The sequence below is a fragment of the Rhinolophus sinicus genome, linkage group LG10 (assembly GCF_036562045.2).
Source record: "Rhinolophus sinicus isolate RSC01 linkage group LG10, ASM3656204v1, whole genome shotgun sequence".
Classification (NCBI taxonomy): Eukaryota; Metazoa; Chordata; class Mammalia; order Chiroptera; family Rhinolophidae; genus Rhinolophus; species Rhinolophus sinicus.
Window position 1 is genome coordinate 55,625,304 of NC_133759.1, and position 20,846 is coordinate 55,646,149.

The 20,846-nt window shown below is 41.1% G+C and overlaps 1 protein-coding gene across 3 annotated transcripts in view; it reads left to right on the forward strand.

The window, feature by feature from the left end:
• PTPRG (protein tyrosine phosphatase receptor type G) overlaps positions 1-20,846 on the forward strand; it is a 692,573-nt gene that overhangs the window by 537,872 nt on the left and 133,855 nt on the right. For all 3 annotated transcript variants that reach the window (XM_019728372.2, XM_019728373.2, XM_019728374.2), the window contains exon 7: positions 19,188-19,345. In XM_019728372.2, the coding sequence (XP_019583931.2) occupies positions 19,188-19,345 (158 nt within the window). The remainder of the gene's footprint in view (positions 1-19,187; positions 19,346-20,846) is intronic.

The window sequence follows — 20,846 nt, forward strand, 5'->3', positions numbered from 1 at the left end:
CCCGTAACACTCAATTGATCAAATTCCTTCTTGAAATTCTAGTCCGTAGTGTAGATAATGAGTTTTGGAGTTTGAAATATAGTAAATGATTGATAGATCTCCCTTCCGCCAGACTATTCTTTGTGTTTTAAAACAAACACACCATAAAGAATTCTAGAATCTTCAAAATAGGTACCACTCTTCAGCCGGAGAGGAAGCACTCCACCAGCTATGGTGTTTGAGTAGATCTGTGTGTTCTTATTTGCACAGTGATAATTGAAGGAGGTTCCATGTTTAAAAATAAGCAGTTGGGCTTCCTTTAGCCCTCAGAGCCCCAAGTCTCAGTAAGCTCACTCATAGTCATCATTTGGTTCAGGAGCTGTGCGCTGCTGGCATAACCGTGTTATCCTTACTCATTATCCAGTTACCCTCTAAGAGACTGTAATATGTAGGGAGGCTTTGCCAGGCATGGGAGGGTGGCAGAGATGCCTGGGATGTGGTTTCAACCCAGTCTTCTAATTGAGAGAGGAGACCTGCAAAAAGAAATGACCTGTAAAGGAAGTTCACTGACGCAGTCAGCAAATGTGTTTTGTGTCCACCCTGTGTGGTCACAGGGTTGTCGTGCTGACTAAGACAGATGGAGGCCAGCCCTCGAGGACCTAGAGGAAGGTGAGGGGCTGCCTTTCTCCCCATGCAGACTGCCCAGTGTGTTTCTCCTTCCAGCCTTTCATTGGCTGTTTCCGTTTCCTGTCAGGAAGGTCATCCCTTCACTCATAGTAAAGGTGTCTCCCTCTTACTATTTCAGTTCCCAGTTCTCAGTTCAGACCTTGCCTCCTCAGAAAGTTCTTCCTGAATCATCAGCTCACATTACCCACCCTCTCCCTACTCCCATCAGTCTCTGTCATATCAGCCTAAGTTTCTTCGGAGCACATGAAAGTATCTGAAATTACTTTGTCCACTTATTTATTCATACATTATCTACTGAAGTGTAAGCTTCATGAGGGCAAGAACCCCTGCATGTGGTGTGTGTGTGTGTGGGTGTGGGTGTGGGTGTGTGTCAAATAGTAGATGCTCAATAAATAGTAACCAAATGAATGAATCAAGTAAGCATACAAATAAGTGAAAATATCAAAATACAAAACTGGAAGAGGGGGAGGAGACACTAAAGGCCACTCAGGTTTTTGCTTGGATTGGGAAGACAAAGGAGTAGGGTCAGGTGTTGGAAACATAATTTTGCTTTCTGTTCTTGGGCTGTTGTTAACGTCCATTTTGATAACCCTCATCACCTCTCTCATTCTTCCAAAAGAGAGTGAACACTTGAGATAGCTGAATAAAAAACTTTTGTTGGAACTAGAAACATTTTCAGTTGAAGGTCCTGTGAGGGATTTGAATGACCTGTTAATTTGATGGGACATAAATAATTGTGCCCCTCACAGAATCTCTGGCTTGGGAATGATGGTAGTGGTGTGTAAAGAGAAAAAATCAATATCGATTTTTGTTACAGTCCAGAATTAGCTTTTATTTCTTCAGCTCTGGGAGTCATATCTTAGAATATTAATTTCTCATTAAGTGAATGTTTTATTAATAGGAAGACTCATATGTTCCTTCAGCTGGAGTGGGAATGAATAATCTGGTCACACCAGCCAGCCATACTTGGCATTTGGTCATTAAGGTCTCTGTGAAGCAGACACCAAAATGCAATTGTAAGTGCAGTAGAGTTGTTTTGGCCAGGAATGACTGCCTGTGAAGGACGAAGAGAAGAGGAAGCAGGAGTATGTGTGTGGAGAGGAGCGGGGCAAGTGTTGGGACCACGGCACAGATCTGACACTGCTGAGGGGAGACAGGGAAGCCAGGAGGACTGGCTGAAGGCAACACTAAGAACGTCTTGGCCAGGCCGTCGGACAACCGCAGAGCCAAGACTGCCTGTGAGAGGCCTGGCCCAGCCCTGGATTCCCCACCATGTTTGCTCACTGGCTGGAGCACCCCAGTGAGAGTGGCGTCCATGTGAACACCGGGTGGATCCAAAAGGTACAGCAGCTCCAAGCTGTTAGCTGAGGAGTCTCCCCACAGCACTTTATCTCTGCAAGGAAGGTCTTAGGGGTGCACTTCCATGGTTGGCACAGAGCTTCACATTCTTCCAATGACATTTCCCAAATCATATTTTGGTTCTCTCGTCTTTAAAATGCTCAGAGGTTCTTACAGCAGTGCTCGTTGCTTTTGTGCACAGGTATTAAGTGCCTAATCTAAGCATACCACGAAGTTAGGCATAGAAAGCACAGCAGACATGGACCAGCCCTCACTGAGTGTATAAGCTCTTGGCAGACTCATGTGGTTAAGCATATAATTACATTGAAGAATAGGGAGCAGCAAATTTTAACTCAGACTTGCGGGGAGGTTAGAGAAAGTATCTCAGTGACCATTAAGAACTAAAGAATGCTTAGAGGTTGTCCAGGCAGAGAAGAGGGCGTAGGGTTTCAAGTAGGAACAGTATACATGAAGGTGTCTGGTAGTGAGAGATGTAGCATGTTTGAGGCTCTGAGCTCGGTGACATTGCTTCTCTAATGTTGGGGGGAGGTAAACCTAGAAACCTCTTGGCAAAATAGAGTGCTGTTTCGTATGTGTTCATTTTTCTAAGTAAACTGTGATTTTTACAAACTTGAGCGCCATGAAGAAATATCAATAGAATGGAAAGAGGTGATTTACTATTGACTCTGGTCCTGTCTATCCATTCAGCAATAGATGGAAGCACTGAAATGTATCTAATCAGGTATTTTATTTGCACTACCACCAGTATCCCCTGGAGAAGAAAGATTTAGGGAGAAATTGTGACTCCTGTTCGTGGCATGGAGTCAGTCACTTATAGTGCTTCTTATATACAAGAACCAGCCCTTGGGAGTACCCACACCTAATAAAAATATTGGTTCCAAAGAACTTAGTATAGTTCTAATTTTTTCATTAGTTTCAGGTACACAAAGCAACATAATGATTAGACATTTATACCCCTCACAAAGTGATAACCCCAACAAGTCTACTACCCCTCTGACATTGTACGTAGCTAGTCCAATATCTCTGACTATATTCCTTATGCTGTACTTTACATGCCGTGAGCATATATACACAGATACATATATTTTTAAATTACAGTTGATAATTCAATATTATTTTATATTACCTTCAGTGTACAGCACAGTGGTTAGGCGTTTATATAATTTGTGAAGTGGTTCCCCCCGATAAGTCTGGTGCCCATCTAATACCATACATAGTTTTTACCACATACTGACTACATTCTCCATACTGTACTTCACATCCCTGTGACTATATTGTAACTACCCATTTGTACTTCCTAATCCCTTCACCTTTCTCACCCATCCCCTTAACCCCCCTCCCATCTAGCAACCATCAGTTTATTCTCTGTATCTGAGTCTATTTCTGTTTTGTTTGCTTATTTATTCTGTTCTTTAGATTCCACATATAAGTGAGATCATACAGTATTTGTCTTCCTCAGGCTGACTTATTTCACTTAGCAAATACCTTCTAAGTCCATCCATGTTACTGCAAATGGTAGGATTTTATTCTTTTTTATGGCAGAGTAATACTCCGTTGTATAAATGTACCACAATTTCTTTATCTAATTGTCTATTGATGGGCATTTCAGTTGTTTCCATATCTTGGCTATTGTGAGTAGCGCTGCAGTAAATATAGGGGTGCATATATTTTTTCAAATTAGTGTGTGTTTTTTTATTTCTTTGGATAAATACCCAGGAGTGAAATTGCTAGGTCATAAGGTAGTTCTATTTTTAATTTTTTGAGGAACCTCCACACTGCCTTCCATAGTGGCTGCACCAATCTGCATTCCCACCAACAGTGTATGAGGGTTCCTTTTTCTCCACAGCCTCTCCAGCACTTGTTACTATTTGTCTTGTTCATGATAGCCATTCTAACAGGAATGAGGCAAACAGTGCCTCCGATAAGGGGCTAATATCCAAAATATACAAGGAACTTATACAACTCAACAACAAAAAAGCAAACAACCCAATTGAAAAATGGGCAGAGGACCTGAAGAGACATGTCTCCAAAGAGGACATACAAATGGCAAATAGACGTATGAAAAAGTGCTCAACATCACTAATCATCAGAGAAATGCAAATAAAAACCACAATGAGATATCATTTATCAGTTCTAATAGTTTTTGGTGGAATCTTTTGGGTTTTCTTTCTATAGCATCATGTCATCTGCAAATAATGACACTTTTAGTTCTTCCTTTCCTATTTGGATGCCTTTTATTTCTTTTTCTTATCTGATTGCTGTGGCTAGGACTCGCAGTACTATGTGGAATAAAAGTGGTAGAGGTGGGCATCCTTGCCTTGTTCCTGATCTAAAGTGGAATGCTTTGAGTTTTTCCCCATTGAGTATGGGTTTATCATATATGGCCTTTATTATGTTGAGATATGTTCCCTCTATTCCCATTTTGCTGAGAGTTTTTGTCATAAATGGATGCTGGATTTTGTCAAACATTTTTTCTGCATCTATTGCTATGACCATATGATTTTGATTTTGATTTTGTTTATATGATGTGTCATATTAATTGGTTTGCAGTTATTGAACCAACCTTACATACCAAGAATGAATCCCACTTGATCTTTTTAATGTATTATTCAGTTTGCTCGTATTTTGGTACGGATTCTTGCATCTATGTTCATTAGGAATATAGACCTATCCTTTCTTTTTTTGTAATGTCTTAGTCTGATTTTGGGGTCAGGATAATGGTGGCCTCGTAAAAATAGGTTGGGAGGCTTCCCTTCTCTTGGAATTTTTTGGAATAGTTTGAGTAAAATAGGTGTTAATTCTTTTTTGAATGTTTGGTAAAATTCACCTGTGAAACCATCTGGTCCAGGATTTTTGTTTGCTGGGAGCTTGTTGATTACTGATTCAATTTAGTTGGTAGTAATTCGTCTGTTCAGATTTTCTGTTTCTTATTTATTCAGCCTTGGAAGACAGATTGTATGCTTCTAGAAATTTATCCATTTCTTCCATATTGTTCAATTTCTTGGTATATAGTTGCTTGTAGTATTTTCTTAAAATTGTTTGTATATCTGTGGTGTCTGTTGTCACTTTTCCACTTTCATTTCTGATTTTATTTATTTGGGTCCTCTCTTTTTTTGTTAATGAGTCTGATTAAAGGTTTGTGAATTTTGTCTTTTAAAAAAAACAGCTATTTGTTTCATTCATCCTTTGTACTGTTTTTCAGTCTCTATTTTGTTTATTTCTGCTCTGATCTTTATTATTTGCTTTCTTGTGTTCACACTGGGCTTTGTTTCCTATTCTTTTTCCAGTTCCCTTAGGTATAAAGTTAGACTGTTTATTTGAGATTTTTCTTGTTTCTTGAGGTAGGTCTGCATTGCTATGAATTTCCCTCTTAGGACTGCTTTTGTTGTGTCCCATAGATTTTGGGTCATTGTGTTTTCATTTTCATTTGTCTCAAGGTATATTTTATTTCTTCCTTGATCTCATTGTTGACCCTTTCATTATTTAGTAGCATGTTATTTAACCTCCCTGTATTTGTGTATTTTTCAGTTTTTTGGGGGTGGGGTGGGGGGTTGTTTTCTAGTTTTATACCATTGTGGTCAGAGACGATGCTTGATGATTTGAGTCTTCTTAAATTTAATAAGACTTATTTTGTGGTCTAATATGTGGTCTGTCTTGGAAAATGTTCCATGTGCACTTGAAAAGAATGAATATTCTACTGCTTTGGGGTGAAATTCTCTAAAAACATCAATTAAATCCATCTGGTCTCGGGTGTCAGTTAAGGCTGCTCACTCTATGTTGATTTTCTGTCTGGAAGATCTGTCCATTGGTGTCAGTGGAGTGTTAAAGTCCCCTTTTATGATTGAGTTACTATTAACCTCTGCCTTTATGTTGGTCAATATTGGCTTTATATATTTAGGTGCTCCTATGTTGGGTGCATAAATGTTCACTAGGTTGATGTTCTCTGTTGGATTGATCCCTTTGCTATTGTGTAATGTCCCCCTTTGTTTCTTGGTATAGTCTTCATTATAAAGTCTATTTTGTCTGATACAAGCATTGCTACCCCAGTTTGTTTTCATTTCCATTCACATGAAATGTCTTTTTCCACCCTTTTACTTTCGGTCTATGTGTGTCTTTTGATCTGAAGTAGCATATGTATGAGTCTTGTTTTCTTATCCATCCATCTATCCTGTGTCTTTTGATTGGAGCATTTAATGCTAGTTCCAGTTTTTTTAAATTTGATTTACATGTAATCCCTGTATAACATGGCATTTCTATAACACGGTTTCACTCTAACACGGTTTGAGAATTAGAGAAATCCCTGAACAACACAGAGTGTAATAAGAGCGTTTAAGAGCAAAAATATCTCATTCAAAATTAGGGAAATCCCCAAACAACACAGAATGTAATAAGAGCTTTTAAAAGTAAAAGATATCTCATTCGAAATTAGGGAAATCCCCAAACAAAATGGAACGTAATAAAAGCTTAGTAGTGACGAAGAAAACATTATTTAATACATTTTAATATGTTACACTTTTTGGTGGAAATCACTTTAATAAAGATATTTCTCTTAATTATAAAAATATAATAGTATGCTTTTTTAATTTTTGGAACCTAACACCCTTTCTTGTACTAGTTCTTTATTTCGTGTAACATGGCATTTTTAAGGAACCCAATAACCGTGCTATATGGGAATTACTTGTATCCCCAGTCTGCATCCACAAACTTGAATAGAAATGTGGCATTCCCTTAGCTTTACCCATTTGACCAATGCTAAGAAATATACGTTATATCCTATGTGAATTACAAAGTATTTTTTCAAGTTTTTGGATTACCTGCTTTCTATTCTTTTTCATAGTAGCCACCCAAAGAAAACCCAGCAGGCTGTTAGTGTACATATTCTAGAATACTGCCAGAAGGCGTTGAAACACTAACCATTCATTCACTCATGTTAATTATCTAAGAAAGACCAATGTTTTGTTTTTGAAAGGAAGCTTGCTTGAGTGACTGTCTGATTGTTGGGCTTTGACTCTCTGTCGCTCTTTGCCTGTCCCCCTCCTCGCTATCACTCACCTCTTCTGCTGAATGTACTACTTTAGTGAGTGGAATGTGAGGGGACAGTTAGAAATTGCCTCGCCCGCCAGTCAGAGTGAGGTGACTCCGCTGCCTATCTTTCCTCCCCAGGCTCTTCCGAGAAAGCTATCAGTGAAAGTACAAATAAATTGTCACCTGAGAACACCTTTCTGTTAATGTCACAAAACGAGGCTTTTACAAGCTTTTGTTAACACTCAGCAATGAGATTTGGGGCTATGAGAAGATCAAAAGTTTCCTTGAGGAGTAGATTCCCTACCTAACTGGTTTATTCACTGGGTTCACTTTTGCTTGCTATGTATTCCACCCATTTTTCCTCGGCCCTGAGATACTCATCATCAACTCCCCAAATCTATGGATGAAGCCATAGAACAGCTAGAACTAATCCAGGCACCTAGCAGAAAGGGAAGAAATATGATCAATTTGCAAAGTGATTATCCAGTCAAGCGTTTTCATGTGATGGAACGAGCTGGTACCTCCTCATCTGTCTTTTTTTCCATATCCCACCTGCTAGAATTGAAGTTTCTATGATTAAGAATAACCTAGAAGAGACACTGGACCTGGAACTATCTGAATTCCTTTTAAAGCAGTGGGTAGGCTTTATCTTATCCAACTGGCCTTGCATCACTGGCCACAAATACGCTTTGTAAAAAGAAACCAGCCCCAGGGTGTGGCACTCCTGGCACTCCGTGACAAGTGCTGTGGAGATGCAGATGGTGCACCCTTTCTGAAAGCCATGTGGCCGTTTCTGCCAAAGTTACACATATGCCTTGCCCTCCGAGCCAGCAATTAGACATGTAGGTAGATATCCAAAGGATGTGTCCCCAAGAAGTCTTGTATGCGGGCGCTTTGTTTATAATACCCCCAAAGTGGAAACAGCCTACACGTCTGCCGATGGGCGCCTAGATAGATAAAGCTGTGGTATATTCATACCGTGTTATAGTACCCAGCAATTAAAAATAATGAACTACTTGATTTACACAGAAACAAAAGAGCACATACTGCATGGTTCCATTTATATACAGTTCAGGAACAGGTGACAGTAATCTATGGTGATAAAAGTCAGAATAGTGGGGTGGAGGGTATATTGAATGAGAAAGGATATGAGAGAATTTTCTTGGGTGATAAAAATATTATGTACCTTGACCTGCAGGATGACTAATAGGTATAATATAAAAATTTACCACCTTGTCCCCTTAGACTTGTGCATTTGACTATTTGTAAATCAGTTAAAGAATACACCACATATTTAATACATTAATTCCTCAAAGATGTTATATTCACAAATCTCAAAAATAATCTAGCAGCACGCACCAGATAGTCAAATAGTCAAACTCCTGACAGTGTCAAGCGTTGGCAAGGCTAGGAATGCTGGGAACTGTAATGCTTGGCTGGGAACTTGGCGGTATCTCGTCAAGTGGATTCAGTTGTCTCACTACTGTGTGTGTCCTCTAGAGAAACTCAGATGTAACATATCATGAGAAGTGGACAAAAATGTCTGTGGCATCGATTTTCTAACTGTCCAAACCTACAAAGGCCTCAAATGCCTTTTGTTAGCAAGCTGGATAAATACAGCATAGTGTGCCACACAATAGAACATTTCTCCTCCATGGAAACGAGTAGAATCTGTGCCTCCAACAGCACGGGCTCCTCTCAGCACCATGATAAAGCAAGAGTCTGAAGAGTGCATAGAGCCTTCCTCAGCCTAAAATTAAAAAACCGAGGAAACCTTACCTGTATGGTTTAGGGTTGCACATGCAGGTGGTTAAACTAAAAGGGGAAAAAACTAATGGTTATTTTAAGAAGAGGATGGTGGTGACTCTTTGGGGAAAAGTGATGAGGAACTGGCTCAGGGAGGGTGGCAAGGGCACCTCCTGTTCTGAGTGGTGGTCCCACCAAGGTTTGCCTTGGGATCATTTGTCTGCAGTACATTTGTGTTTTGTGCACCTTTCTGCTCATATGTTAAATTTCACAATCAAAGAAGACAGTGATTAGCATTACAAAGTAAGATCCAGACAGTGCTTTCCTCTGGGACCCATCAAGCACCAAGTGGCTTCACAACAAGCAAAGAGAGGAGTGGCAGCTCTTTTTTATAAACTTTTTACCATAAGTAGCCCTGGCAAGCTGTTTGTTCTCTCTACAAATTGATCAGAGGCCAGAGAAAGAACTGCCTTGGGATTATATCATTAAGAGATAAATTGGGAAGCCAGTACCTCCTTTTGGAATTTAGAAAAAGGAAATAAGAAATCAAGGGGCTGGGGTGTCAGGTGACGAAGAAAAACAAAGGCCCCTCACTGCTACTGTGCTGGTGCACTGGGCTCTGCACCAGCCCAGGGTCCAATCAGCATGACAAGAGTCCTCCAGAAACCCTCTTGCAATACAGCTGTCATAGCCCCCAGTACAGACAGCAACAAGGAAAGCGGTCTGGCTGCGTGGCTTGGATGAGGCCCCCGTGACTCCACACTGACTCCCGGTGCTCCCAGGCCGTCTCCCCCTCTGTTCTCAGCCAGGTCACCACCTGCTTCTTTCAGTCTGGATTGAGGTCCATCATATAGACTGTTGAAGGGGCCAGTGAAGACACACTTAACAGGACCGTATTCTGTCACTGTCACTCCGGCACCATTGTGATTATATCCCTGAGGTCAAAGATCTTGACGTAAACTTTCTGACAGAGGCTAAGTGGCTGACGTTTTATGAAAAATATCTTGTATGGACTTTGGAAGAAGAGAACAAGTCCTAGAACAAGGGATTTTTTTGGGGGGAATCATCTATTAGGCAGAAATAGTAGTCTGTCATTATAATCCCACAGCAAGAAGATGGAGCAGAGGTGAGTTAATGTGGTTTGAGGGGCTTTGGCCTGTTTTGTGTTTGTGAATTTGAAGTTCTTTTAATCATAGTGTCTCTTCATCCTCCCACCCACCGAGTGCCTAAAAAGTGCTACTCAATGTTTGAGGGTAAGATGAGGAACAAAATTTTCCCTCCCTTTGGGAAAATTTTAATCTCAAGAGGAAATTTTTTTTTTTTTGGCTTTGCCGTTCTTGGTCAGAAAGACTAATGTTAATTGCCTGCAAAATAATCTCGTGTGTTCACAGGAATAAGCAGTTGGAACTTTGGAGTAAGTTTTTATAAAAAATCTGCATTATGGAGTACTTTTAAAGAAATGGAATTTTGTTATTTTTCACTGAAATTTGACTCTCAGGAGTACAACCAAGCAAGAAATCTGGAACAATGTTTCAGAGTTCAGGCTGTGTTGGATCTGAATTCTAGCTCTTCAACTTGGTGAGCTGTGTGATCCTGTACAAATTGATGCATCTCTCTGTCCCTGAGGTTCCACCATGTAAAATGGGGATAATGAAAGTATCTCCCTCTTGGGCATTGCTACTAAATGCTTTAAGGCAAGGAAAGTATTGAGAAGGTAGGGTGCCTGGCATGTGTTTACTGTCCTCTAAATCAGAAGTCAGCAAGTTCAATCAGTGAGCCAAATCTGGCCTGCTGCCTGGTTTTGTAAATAAAGTTTTATTGGAACACAGCCACACTTGTTCATTTGCATATTGTCTATAGTTGCTTTTATACCACAACGGCAGAGTAGTTGTGTAGACACTACCTGCCCTGCAAAGCTTAAATACTCTCTGGCGCTTTCCATGAAAGCTTGTCAACTCTGCCTTATCTACCCTGTAGCTATTACAGTAGCTCTGCTAAGACTGTTGTCTTTACACAATGTTTGGTTTATGTTGGGACAATGTACACACCCACTCAGGTCATCCCTTACCATTTGATAGACTTTACAGAGATGGTGATTTGATTTTTGCCCAAACTACCATAAAATCGAAATGTGTATCAACGGAATTAAAGAGGTGTCTGTTTTAGTGTTTACCTTATAGAAAGAAACCATTCACATTATTGTCTCCCACTTGAATGGAAGAGCCAATGCTATATTACCTATAGCCCACTGGTAATTTTGAACATCTTAACATGCGACAGAATTTCCCGTTTGAAGTTTATGTTTCTAGCGTTTAATTACATGGGACTTTCCTGAAAGTGTGCTATAAATATGCAGCACCCTGGGCTTGACTAATTGGCTCATGTCTTTTATGGATCCAGGAAGGGCAGGTGCTTATCTGAATACTTTTGATCTCAAAATCTTCTAGAAACAGGCGCACTTAAGCCATTTCCATAGTTTCCTTCATTTTGATGTGTCAAACCCCCCACCTTAGATGTTAGCTATTTCTGTTTCTTTTCTTAGCTAAACCCAGGAAATGGGATGCTGTGTGGCTTCTATTTTATCACTAATAGTGTCCTTAACAATAATGTTAAGACAGAAAAAGACTTCAAAAGTGATTCCTTTTAGGTTAGATTTGAATTTGAGGCTGGTTCTCATTTGGCTAGCCTTCTTGATATTATTGTCACTTTATTATTTTGTCGCTATATGACTGTATCATTCAGTGGCTCGAATACAGGAATCTGATTAATCAGGTGACTTCTCTCCCTCTCTAGGCACCCTTGCCCAGACCCTGTAATGATACTAGATATTGATGCAGTAATATGGGCCTGTAGGATTTTCTCTGGACTGTGCCTATAGGGAAGGCCGAGGGGTATGCATTTAATCTCCTGCACACTGGTGGAGAATGTTTCTGCATCGGGAGGTCCAAGTTCACTCTCCACCTCACTAAGTAATCTTGGTTCAGTCACTCGCCTTCCCTGGACCTCATTTTCCTCATTTGTAAGATGAAATAGAACTAGCACCCTTTAAAACTCTTTGGAATCCCACAGTTCTCCGTGGTTCTTGGGAGACTTCCCCAGGATCTTGTCACGGCAGGCTAGTGCTTATTCCTTAAAATCATCTAGCACGAAGCCTTGTAGATAGCTACACCTTGAAAACGGGCCAGCCCATTTCATTGCCCTGTCTTTCCCATTTCATTCTCCTTATTGATGACAGAGAGATGACATGCCTGATAGTCAACATCTGGTTATATACAACAAGCATCGTTGCTCGTATTTATATCATAAAATTAACTCGTCTGGGAGGCATCTGCCGCCGTCTTCATTAAAACCTAATGCTTTCTGACCTTCCTGATGACTTCTAGGTGCCACGCTCCCAACGCTCCCAAAATCCCTGGATCTGGCCCTCAGGCTCTTTCTTTCCATCTTGACCTCCCATTTCTGGCTTCTGTGCTGTGTCACCAACCCGTCAGACCCTTTGCTCCTCCCAGATCACACAGTCCAGTCATGGCTGGTCCAGACTTAACCCAGAACTGCTGACTCTGTGTCTAGTGTTTTGTCTGCTTCCCAATTTTTCATCAAATTCCAGCTTGTACTTAACCAGCAGCTGACTTTTCCTCCTAGAGCCTGTCATATTTTGAGCTCTTGAACTTTTTCTTCTACTTTTCCTCTTGCTCATTTCACTCCAGCCACACCCCAGGCAGAATCCCTTTGCACACTGGCTTTTGGCTTTTCTCTCTGCCAGGACCCCCAGGTAGCCACATAGTTCACTTCTGCCTTCAGGTTTTTAATCAAATGATTCTTTCTCAGTGAGCCTGCCCTTAAGATTGCCATGTTCTAGACAGTAGTCAGGAGAAACCTCATCGAGAAATGCATCATTCAAATATGACTAAGTTGTTAGCAGCTGAAAGGCATTTGATCCCAAACCAGCCATGAGTAGAGAGCAGTGAAGAAATGTTCCAGGCAGAGGGAAGAGCCAGTGCAAAGGTCCTGGGGTAGTGTGACCTAGAACAGCAAAGAGGCCATTGTGGCTCTACCTAAGGGTCAGAAAGTAGCAATGGATGAGGCTACAGAGGATATAGGGACACATGGGTACAGTGCTTGTGGAAACTGGATGCTGGAGTATGGTCAGCATTATTAAAAATGTGGAATCTCAGCACCACCCCACATGTACTCGATCATAATCTACAGTTTAGCAAGCTCCCCAGGTGATTTGCATGCATACTAACTCTGAGCAGCACTGTCATAAATCTTCTTCCCCCATTTAGAGTGACCTAATACCCACTTTTTTCCACCATCATTCCCCCTGTTCTCCCTAACACGAAGCAGAAGGCTAGCCCTACCACAGCGATTTTAAGTATTTAAGAAAAAAGTAGTAGCTTTTCCTTTTAAAAAGTTTTGGAAACCCTGAAAAAAACTAAACAATCATTGATCTAAACATAGAAGCTTGGGCTTTCGATTGTTAGTTTAATCTTACACACTTCCCTAAAATTGGTTGATTCCCTGTTTTGGGGTGGTACCAGTCTTCCTACCCCTAGAGATCACCACATACTGTCCGTACAACTTCCAGTGTAATACTTTGTTCATTGGTGTGTGTGTGTGTGTGTGTGTGTGTGTGTGTGTGTGTGTGTGGCGTACGCGCGCGCTCAATGCAATTCCATAATTCTTGGTTACTGCATAGGTCTCCTATATGTTGATTGTTCATCGTATCTTATAAAGGGCTTTCTTTTTTCCTATATAACTAAAGCATTGAAAATACTAGGTTATTAACACACTGAAAAAATGTAATCAATCAGATGATTATCATCTAATGTTTTAATGATCACATTTTTAATCCAATTATGCATGTTTGGATCTTTCAAATTTTCTTTAATTAAAGATTGCCTCCTGGCACTGCTATCAGAAATAAGAAATTACACAGAATCGAGCCAGATATAATTTAGTGTTGAAAGGAAACTGCGAGGATAACTGGGCCGTGCTGGGTTTAATGGTTCACCATGACTTGAAAGTCCTCCTACAAAATTTTCTAATTGATAAGAAAAATGTAATCATCTTCAGATATACTCCGTTTGCATTCAAATAAGGTATTTCTTTTTCTAAATAAACCTCCCCTAACTGATTATTCATATTGTCGGTCAAAATGTGTAAAAATGAAAGACAGAGTGGGTGAAATGTAGACTACTTAATACAGTGTGTATTTAATATAAAAGTCATACATTATTCATTTTTGCAATTTGAATAACTTTGAATTTAGCATCCCTGTTCCTCATCTTTTTCTTTGATGAACAATTAATTATTAAAATATAATATTGTCTGCATACAGCACTGGGATCCTTGAAATTGGAATATGAGATTCATTTATTTTCGATTCTTTTATCAAGTAATGCACAGTGCCTGCTTATTATGGTATAATGGAATGAGTGCTAGGATAAGTAGAGTATTTCAAATATTTTTCTCAACTAGTTAAGTGGCTGGAAAAGGAATGTTTTTCATTCAAATTACTAATTAGGATAAAAGTTGGAGACAGAATGCTCTGATCAGGTTGGGTTTGGAGTCAAACTGCCCTTTTATGAGAAGATTCATTTAACAAGCACGTAATGTGCTCATTCTGTGCCAGACACACTCCTAAGCCATAACTAGTGTTAATTCATTTAATACTCAGAATCGCCTTATGAGGTCGATACTATTATAATCCCATTTTACAGATGAGGAAACTGTTACAAAGAGGTTAAATAACTTGTCTCAGACCTTTAAAGAGATGAGTTAGGATTCAAATCTAGGGGGCCTGGCTGTAGCACTTCTCTCTACTTTACAATGTCTACATGTATTAAGATTTTCTTAGTGGAAGAGTTTGAGTTTTCAGCTAAAAAGTATATTCTTCCTTCTTCTAGCTGGCTATATTCAGTCTTAGGTCGAGCCAGTTAAGCGTGGCTTATGTAGGCTTTGTGGGAAGTGCTGGAAATACAGGGCTGCCATTTCTAAAATTGTTTCTGACTTAGAATTAAGCATCATGAGCACCCCATTTGTCAGTGGATCACTGCCCGTGGGACTGAACAGGAAATGGTATTTTTAGGAAGATAGTAAAAACTGATGTTAAGTTTGAACTTAGAAAACTCAAGAGGAAAACAAAACAACTCAGGAGTTTAATTCTGTAATGTATGTTCACAAAAGAAATCATCATTAGTGATGGAGGCACCAGAACCTGTAGCACGCACCAGCGGCCCTGCACCGCCCCCTCCATTTCTGGTATGAATAGCAAGGTGACTTTCTAACAGTCCCCAACCCCCAACACTTGGCTTAAAATAGGGGAGGTAAAATGTGGCCTGAGGGCCAAATCAATTCTACTGCCTATTTTTGTATGGCCCCTAAGCTAAGAATGGCTCTTACATTTGAACCCTAATTAAGTGAAATGGCAATTTCTCCCAAAAAGAATTCCGTTCTTATTATAGAAGACCTATATTTTAAAAATTGTCCTCAGTTATTATTAGCATTTGAATGATGTTAATAAGGTTGTGGAAATTTATATAACATCTTCGATTTTGCCTCTTGGCCTACAAAACCCAAAATATTTATTACCTGGTGCTTTACAGAAAACATTTGCTAATCCCTGATTTCAAACATTATGTGAGCCAGCCTGCTCTGAACCAAGTGCTGGCCTTGATAAATAAGGGTTTACAAGGTACTGTGCTAACTAAGCCCCTTACCTTTATTAGCTTTCTTAATGGTCACAGAAACCCTGAGGAGTAAACGTTCTCATCATTCCCATTTTACAGATAAGGGAAATACCTCAGAGAGGTTAAGACCTTTCCCTAAGGTCACACAGCTGTTAAATGTCAGTTGGTTCCAAAACCATGCTAGATGTTTGGCAAAGAACTCAAAAATTCTCATCTATACTGCTCAGGTTGATGAAGGAAATGTCAGACATGACGTGCCTTTAAGGCACTAGTAATCCAGTTGGAAAAAACAAAGACACACACACAAACACTTAAAAGAAATACATGGTTATGTAAGATGTACATGGCTAGGCCTTGGTAGTTTAGAGGCATAATAATAACAGTAATAGCAAAATGAATGATTAGAATAATATTTATTGTTTCTGAGATGTTTACTGTGTTCCAAGCTCTTTCTGAACCCCTTTCTTGTACTGATTCATTTAATCTTCAGAACAACCTGGGAGCGTTTAGAAACTGAGATCACACAGCTCACAGGTGGAGGACTCGGGATTTGAACCAGCAGACTGAGTATCTGTTCCCTTCACCAATCCCTGTAGGGATGGAGAAAAGAGGTGCTGAGGAGAGGGCAGCATTTCGATTTGGGTTTTCAGCACTAGGTGATTTTTCCTGCTTCCAGGCTTACTGCTCCAGATCCGAGGGCATTTCCTTGAAGAAAGAACCCTATCCAAGAGCCTGTAGTCTTCTCCAGGTTTTCACCTTGGCTCCATTACTTCAACCTGGTCTTCCATTTCCTCAGCCGTAAAATTAAAGAATTGAACTAAAGCAGTGGTTTTCACTGTCCCTGGGTTCCCAGCTCAGCTTCCTCCGTGGTGCCTACACGCTCAGCTGTTTGAGTCGCCCAGCTCCTACCTAAGATTTTTGTTTGAAGAAAGGGTTCTTTCACTTGAGGCCACTGAACTAGGGCTGTCTCAGGACCTTCCAGGTCTCAGAGCTCTACGTCCAATGGCAATGGTGGTGGTGGTAGAATGAACCAGCAGGGAAGCCACCTTCTCTGTCCCCCTCATCAGGTCTGCCCGCCCCACCATCCATCTAGTCAATTAAAGCCAGAACCTGCCTCAGAAGCCCTTGTCAAAGACAGAGAAGCCCTCTGCATTTGTAGCAGTGGTCATGCCTGCAATTTCCACGAGTCCCTGCCGAATTCACGAGGCCATAGAACTTATTTAAGAGTCCTGATCCTGCTGAAGCAGTGTTCCATTTTGAAATCTGGTCTCAGATTGGTAGCGCAGCTGTTTCTGCTGTATCTTTTATGTTCTTTAAAGCCCCAGCCTTTTCCTCAAAGGCTGGTACTTCATGTGGGCTTTGCCTCCTCAAGGCTTACAGTGATTGTTTTGCCTCTTCCTTCTGCCTACAGCATTCTTAACTGTGATCCTAATATTGGGTCAGGCCCCTAAGGAAAAAACTTTCATTCAGTCTGGAGCCCCTGATCCTAAGGCAGGTTGTAGGCTGTGGTGCGAGGCCGAGTTCACCTACAATATGAGGGAGAAATGAAGGTGGTGGTTTCCTGGTTTGTGATGCCAAGCCCTATGCACCCTCAATTGCTTCCAGCCTTGTGTTGGCTATTTACACAACCCAGGAAGTGCAAGCAAAGGCCAAAATACTAGCTCCTTCTCCCAGCCAAGCACACTCACAGAGATTCTCCCTATCATTAGGCGGCTGGGAACCAGGCTTAAATTAAAGTCCAGACTTGGCAGTGGGAGCAGGGACAATTCCATTATTTCCAGCCTTTTGTCCAACAGGAACCACTTTTGTCATTTTGATTATAAAACCCTTTGATTTGAAGACTTTTGCATTCATTGTTAATATTTAATTTTTCCTTTTAAGAAATGAATTGAAAAACCTATGTAAGAATCAGCCATGGTTTCTGAGGCTCATGAATAATTGCTGCCATTTCACTGTGCAGTAGTGACCTTGAGCTTAGTTATTTTACCTCTCTCTGCCTTGATTTCCACAGATGTAAAATTGGAGTATTACAGTGATGTACTTCATAGGGTTATGAAGTGACAGCATAATGATGGTTTAATAATAATAAAAGCCTGGATTCTAAACTCACTTCCCTGGTTTTGCATTCCAGCTCTGTCAATTGGTGGTAATAATAGGACCAACGTTACAGCACTATTTTAAGTGTTAAATTAATCTTTATAAAGCTCTCAGGACTTGGCTAGGCACATACAGTAAGTGCTGTTTAAATATTTGCAACATGTAAATACTCAGAATAGTGCCTGACATGCAGTAAAAGCGAAATAAATGTTGTTTTGTTCAACTAATCTCTACTAAGAGGAAATTTTAACTATTCTAAGTGATTTCTGTTGGGGGTTTTACATTATTCCATTACATAGACCTCTTAAGTTAGGGATACACATTCACCCCAATAACTACCCTTTGTTCTGCTTGAAAGAAGAGGGAGGAGGTGTGAGTCTTGGAAAGAATGTTCCTGTAGGCACAGGTGTGTCCATGAAGCAACCTGGATCCCTAACGTGCCTCAGGCATGTGCTGGTTCTCCACCCCCAGCCCCCTGTGGAGGCCATTAAGGAATAAGGCAAGCCATTAGCAGGACTGTAATAGCCTAAAAGGGCTGAGGAAGGAATCCCAGCCTTAAATTCAGGGCTGGACCTTTGGGGACTCAGGTAGATACTAGAACCTCCTTTGATTTGTGAAAGAAGCTGGAGGATCTCCTGAGCCTGACTGGGAGAATTATAACACAGAGCCCTAATCTCTGTTGTGTTATATTTCTTCTTGCCTCAGCACCTTTGCACATGCTGTTCCCAAGGCCTAAAATACTCTTCCTCTTTTGCGCCTACCCTTCAATATTCACATAGTTCATTTCAGCTGAGTCAGACCCTGCAAGCTCTGGGGTCACCATACCTCGGTTCATATGCCAGCTTTGCTATTTAGGAGCTGTGACCTTGGGCAGGTACTAACCCCTTCTGTACCTTGTTTTCTTCATAGATTTATTGTGAGGTATAATTGTTGGGTCTCAGCTTAAATGTATTTACCTCTACTTCGGGAAAGACCCTCCTCTTTTGTAAAAAGAAGAAGCCTATTCTCAGGGCCCCCGTTTTGTAAGTTCAGGGTTGTTCCTTGGTTAGGTTTCATGTTGATTTCCATAGGCCTTGGGGAAATCATCATGAGCCGTAACCAGCTTTGGAGCTGCACTTTACCTGGGCTTACAGTTTTCGTTTCACGCTGGCTCTCTCCTGGGTGTCCCAGAGTTTGTTCCACTGATTATTGCTTCATACGTGTTAGATAGGGAAGTGTTCTGTGGTGAAAGAAGGTTGTGAAGGGCTTGGGTTAAATAAAATCAAGCTCAGTCCTTTTCTGTAAGACTGCTCAGAGTCTCTAGTATGCTAGTGTTTTATCCATTTCCTGGGGGACGAGGGAGGGACCGCATTGTTGCCCAGTGTTGCTCATCATGGAACCTGTTTTTCATGAAATACAGTGCAATGTTGGTGCCTCAGAACACACCCTGGGAAACACGCTTTGTTTTCTGTGGCTCTCCCACCACCAAATGCTAGTGCTTCTAAGGATATAAACAAACATAAGGCTTGTGATGTGGCACCAGCATGCAGAGGGTTTTTGCCTGTGTCTGCAGCACGGTATGACTTACCATTGTGCTTTTCTTTTGCCTCTTCCCCCAAACAGAGAAGGAGACCTTTCTGGATCCTTTCGTCCTCCGGGACCTCCTGCCTGCATCCCTGGGCAGCTATTACCGGTACACAGGTTCTCTGACCACCCCACCGTGTAGTGAAATTGTGGAGTGGATCGTCTTCCGGAAGCCACTCCCCATCTCTTACCATCAGGTACATATTGAGCCCCACATGGGGCTTCTGTGCTGACTCGTTTTGTGTTGACTTACTTATCTAACATTGCTAGAATACACCAGTTAGAATGTTTTATTTTTGGACCCTCTACTTCTCATTGATTTCCTTCATTCTTTCCAACAGGCATGTTTTTGAACCCAAGAATTATAAAATATAAAACACGGTTTTTTGGCTACAAATTAACTAGCTGATGAAAACTACAGGCATGAAATCAGGTTTTGTGGAAGTATTCAATTTTGAGGGGATAACAGCTCTCCTAGATGATGATGATATCTTGTGCCAAGAACTCTTCTAAGCTCCTGACATGTGTTAACACATTTCATCCTTATGAACAATGGTGTTATGACGTAGCTGCTATTTGCACCCACTTCATGCAGGAGAGACACAGAAGTGTAGTGACTTGCCCAAGGTCACGCAACCAATAACCACACCACGGTGTCTGATCACAAAGACCGAGCTCTGGACCACTAAATCTACCCAAAGTTCAGAGAAGAGATTTCCATACCTGAAGAAATAAAAGAAAAAGCACCCTTGACTGAGCTCTTTCCATGTGCCAGTCACTTTGCTAAGCAGTTTATACACAGTCCATTTACATGCAAAACAACATGGAGAGATGGTATTACACTGAGATTGGACACACAAGTACATTGTGGCGTGGAAAGATCGGACAACATGCCAAGGAGTCGTGGTTCACGAATGTCAAAGCCAGAAATCAAGCCTGGGTTTGTCTGATTCTAAAACCCACATTGCTAACCACGGTACTGAACTGCTCCTCTCTGAGTATGCCCTGGGCAGTTTTCATAGGAAGGTGAATTTAGGCTGAAGCAGTTCACTGGTAAGAAGTGATGAAATAGACAAGAGGTGGGGGCCAGTGTCAGAGGAAGGAAGCCACTAGGGGGGTGAGGAGCCTTGAAATCGCCTCAGGGATAATAGATGGAAGGGGGCAGTTCTTAGAGGGGTATGTTAGTTGTCAAAAGTGCAGAATGCACTGAGGTAGCAGTAGATTTCTTCTCCATAATTCTAGAAACTAGAACCAGGAACAGTGAGTGGGATTTGTAAAAAGGGAATTTGAGCCATTGACCAGTAACGTATAAAAATGGAAGCTTCCTCCTATCAGGGCCATTCATAGAAATGCTTCTTCCCCAGAGTTTGACAGCCAGGGCTAGGGATGTTGTACGGGAAGGGGGAGGTTTTGGCATGATGTGATAATATCAGTAATAGGACTGAAGACACGGTCCACAAGGTTATGAACCTGGCTGGCCAGCGGAATGGTCCAAAGATGTTCCTTACAAGGGCAAAGAATACAGAACAGTGAGCAGGGGGAAACAGCGTTGGATGGTGTCCTGGTCAGGTCTGTTTTGGAGATAAGAAACAGAAACCTATATAAGGTAGCTCAAATAGAGGGAGTATCTTCAAGAAACAACAGCAGGGCAGGGGCACCCTGAGATGGAGCCATCGTGACCAGGAATGTAACTAGAAA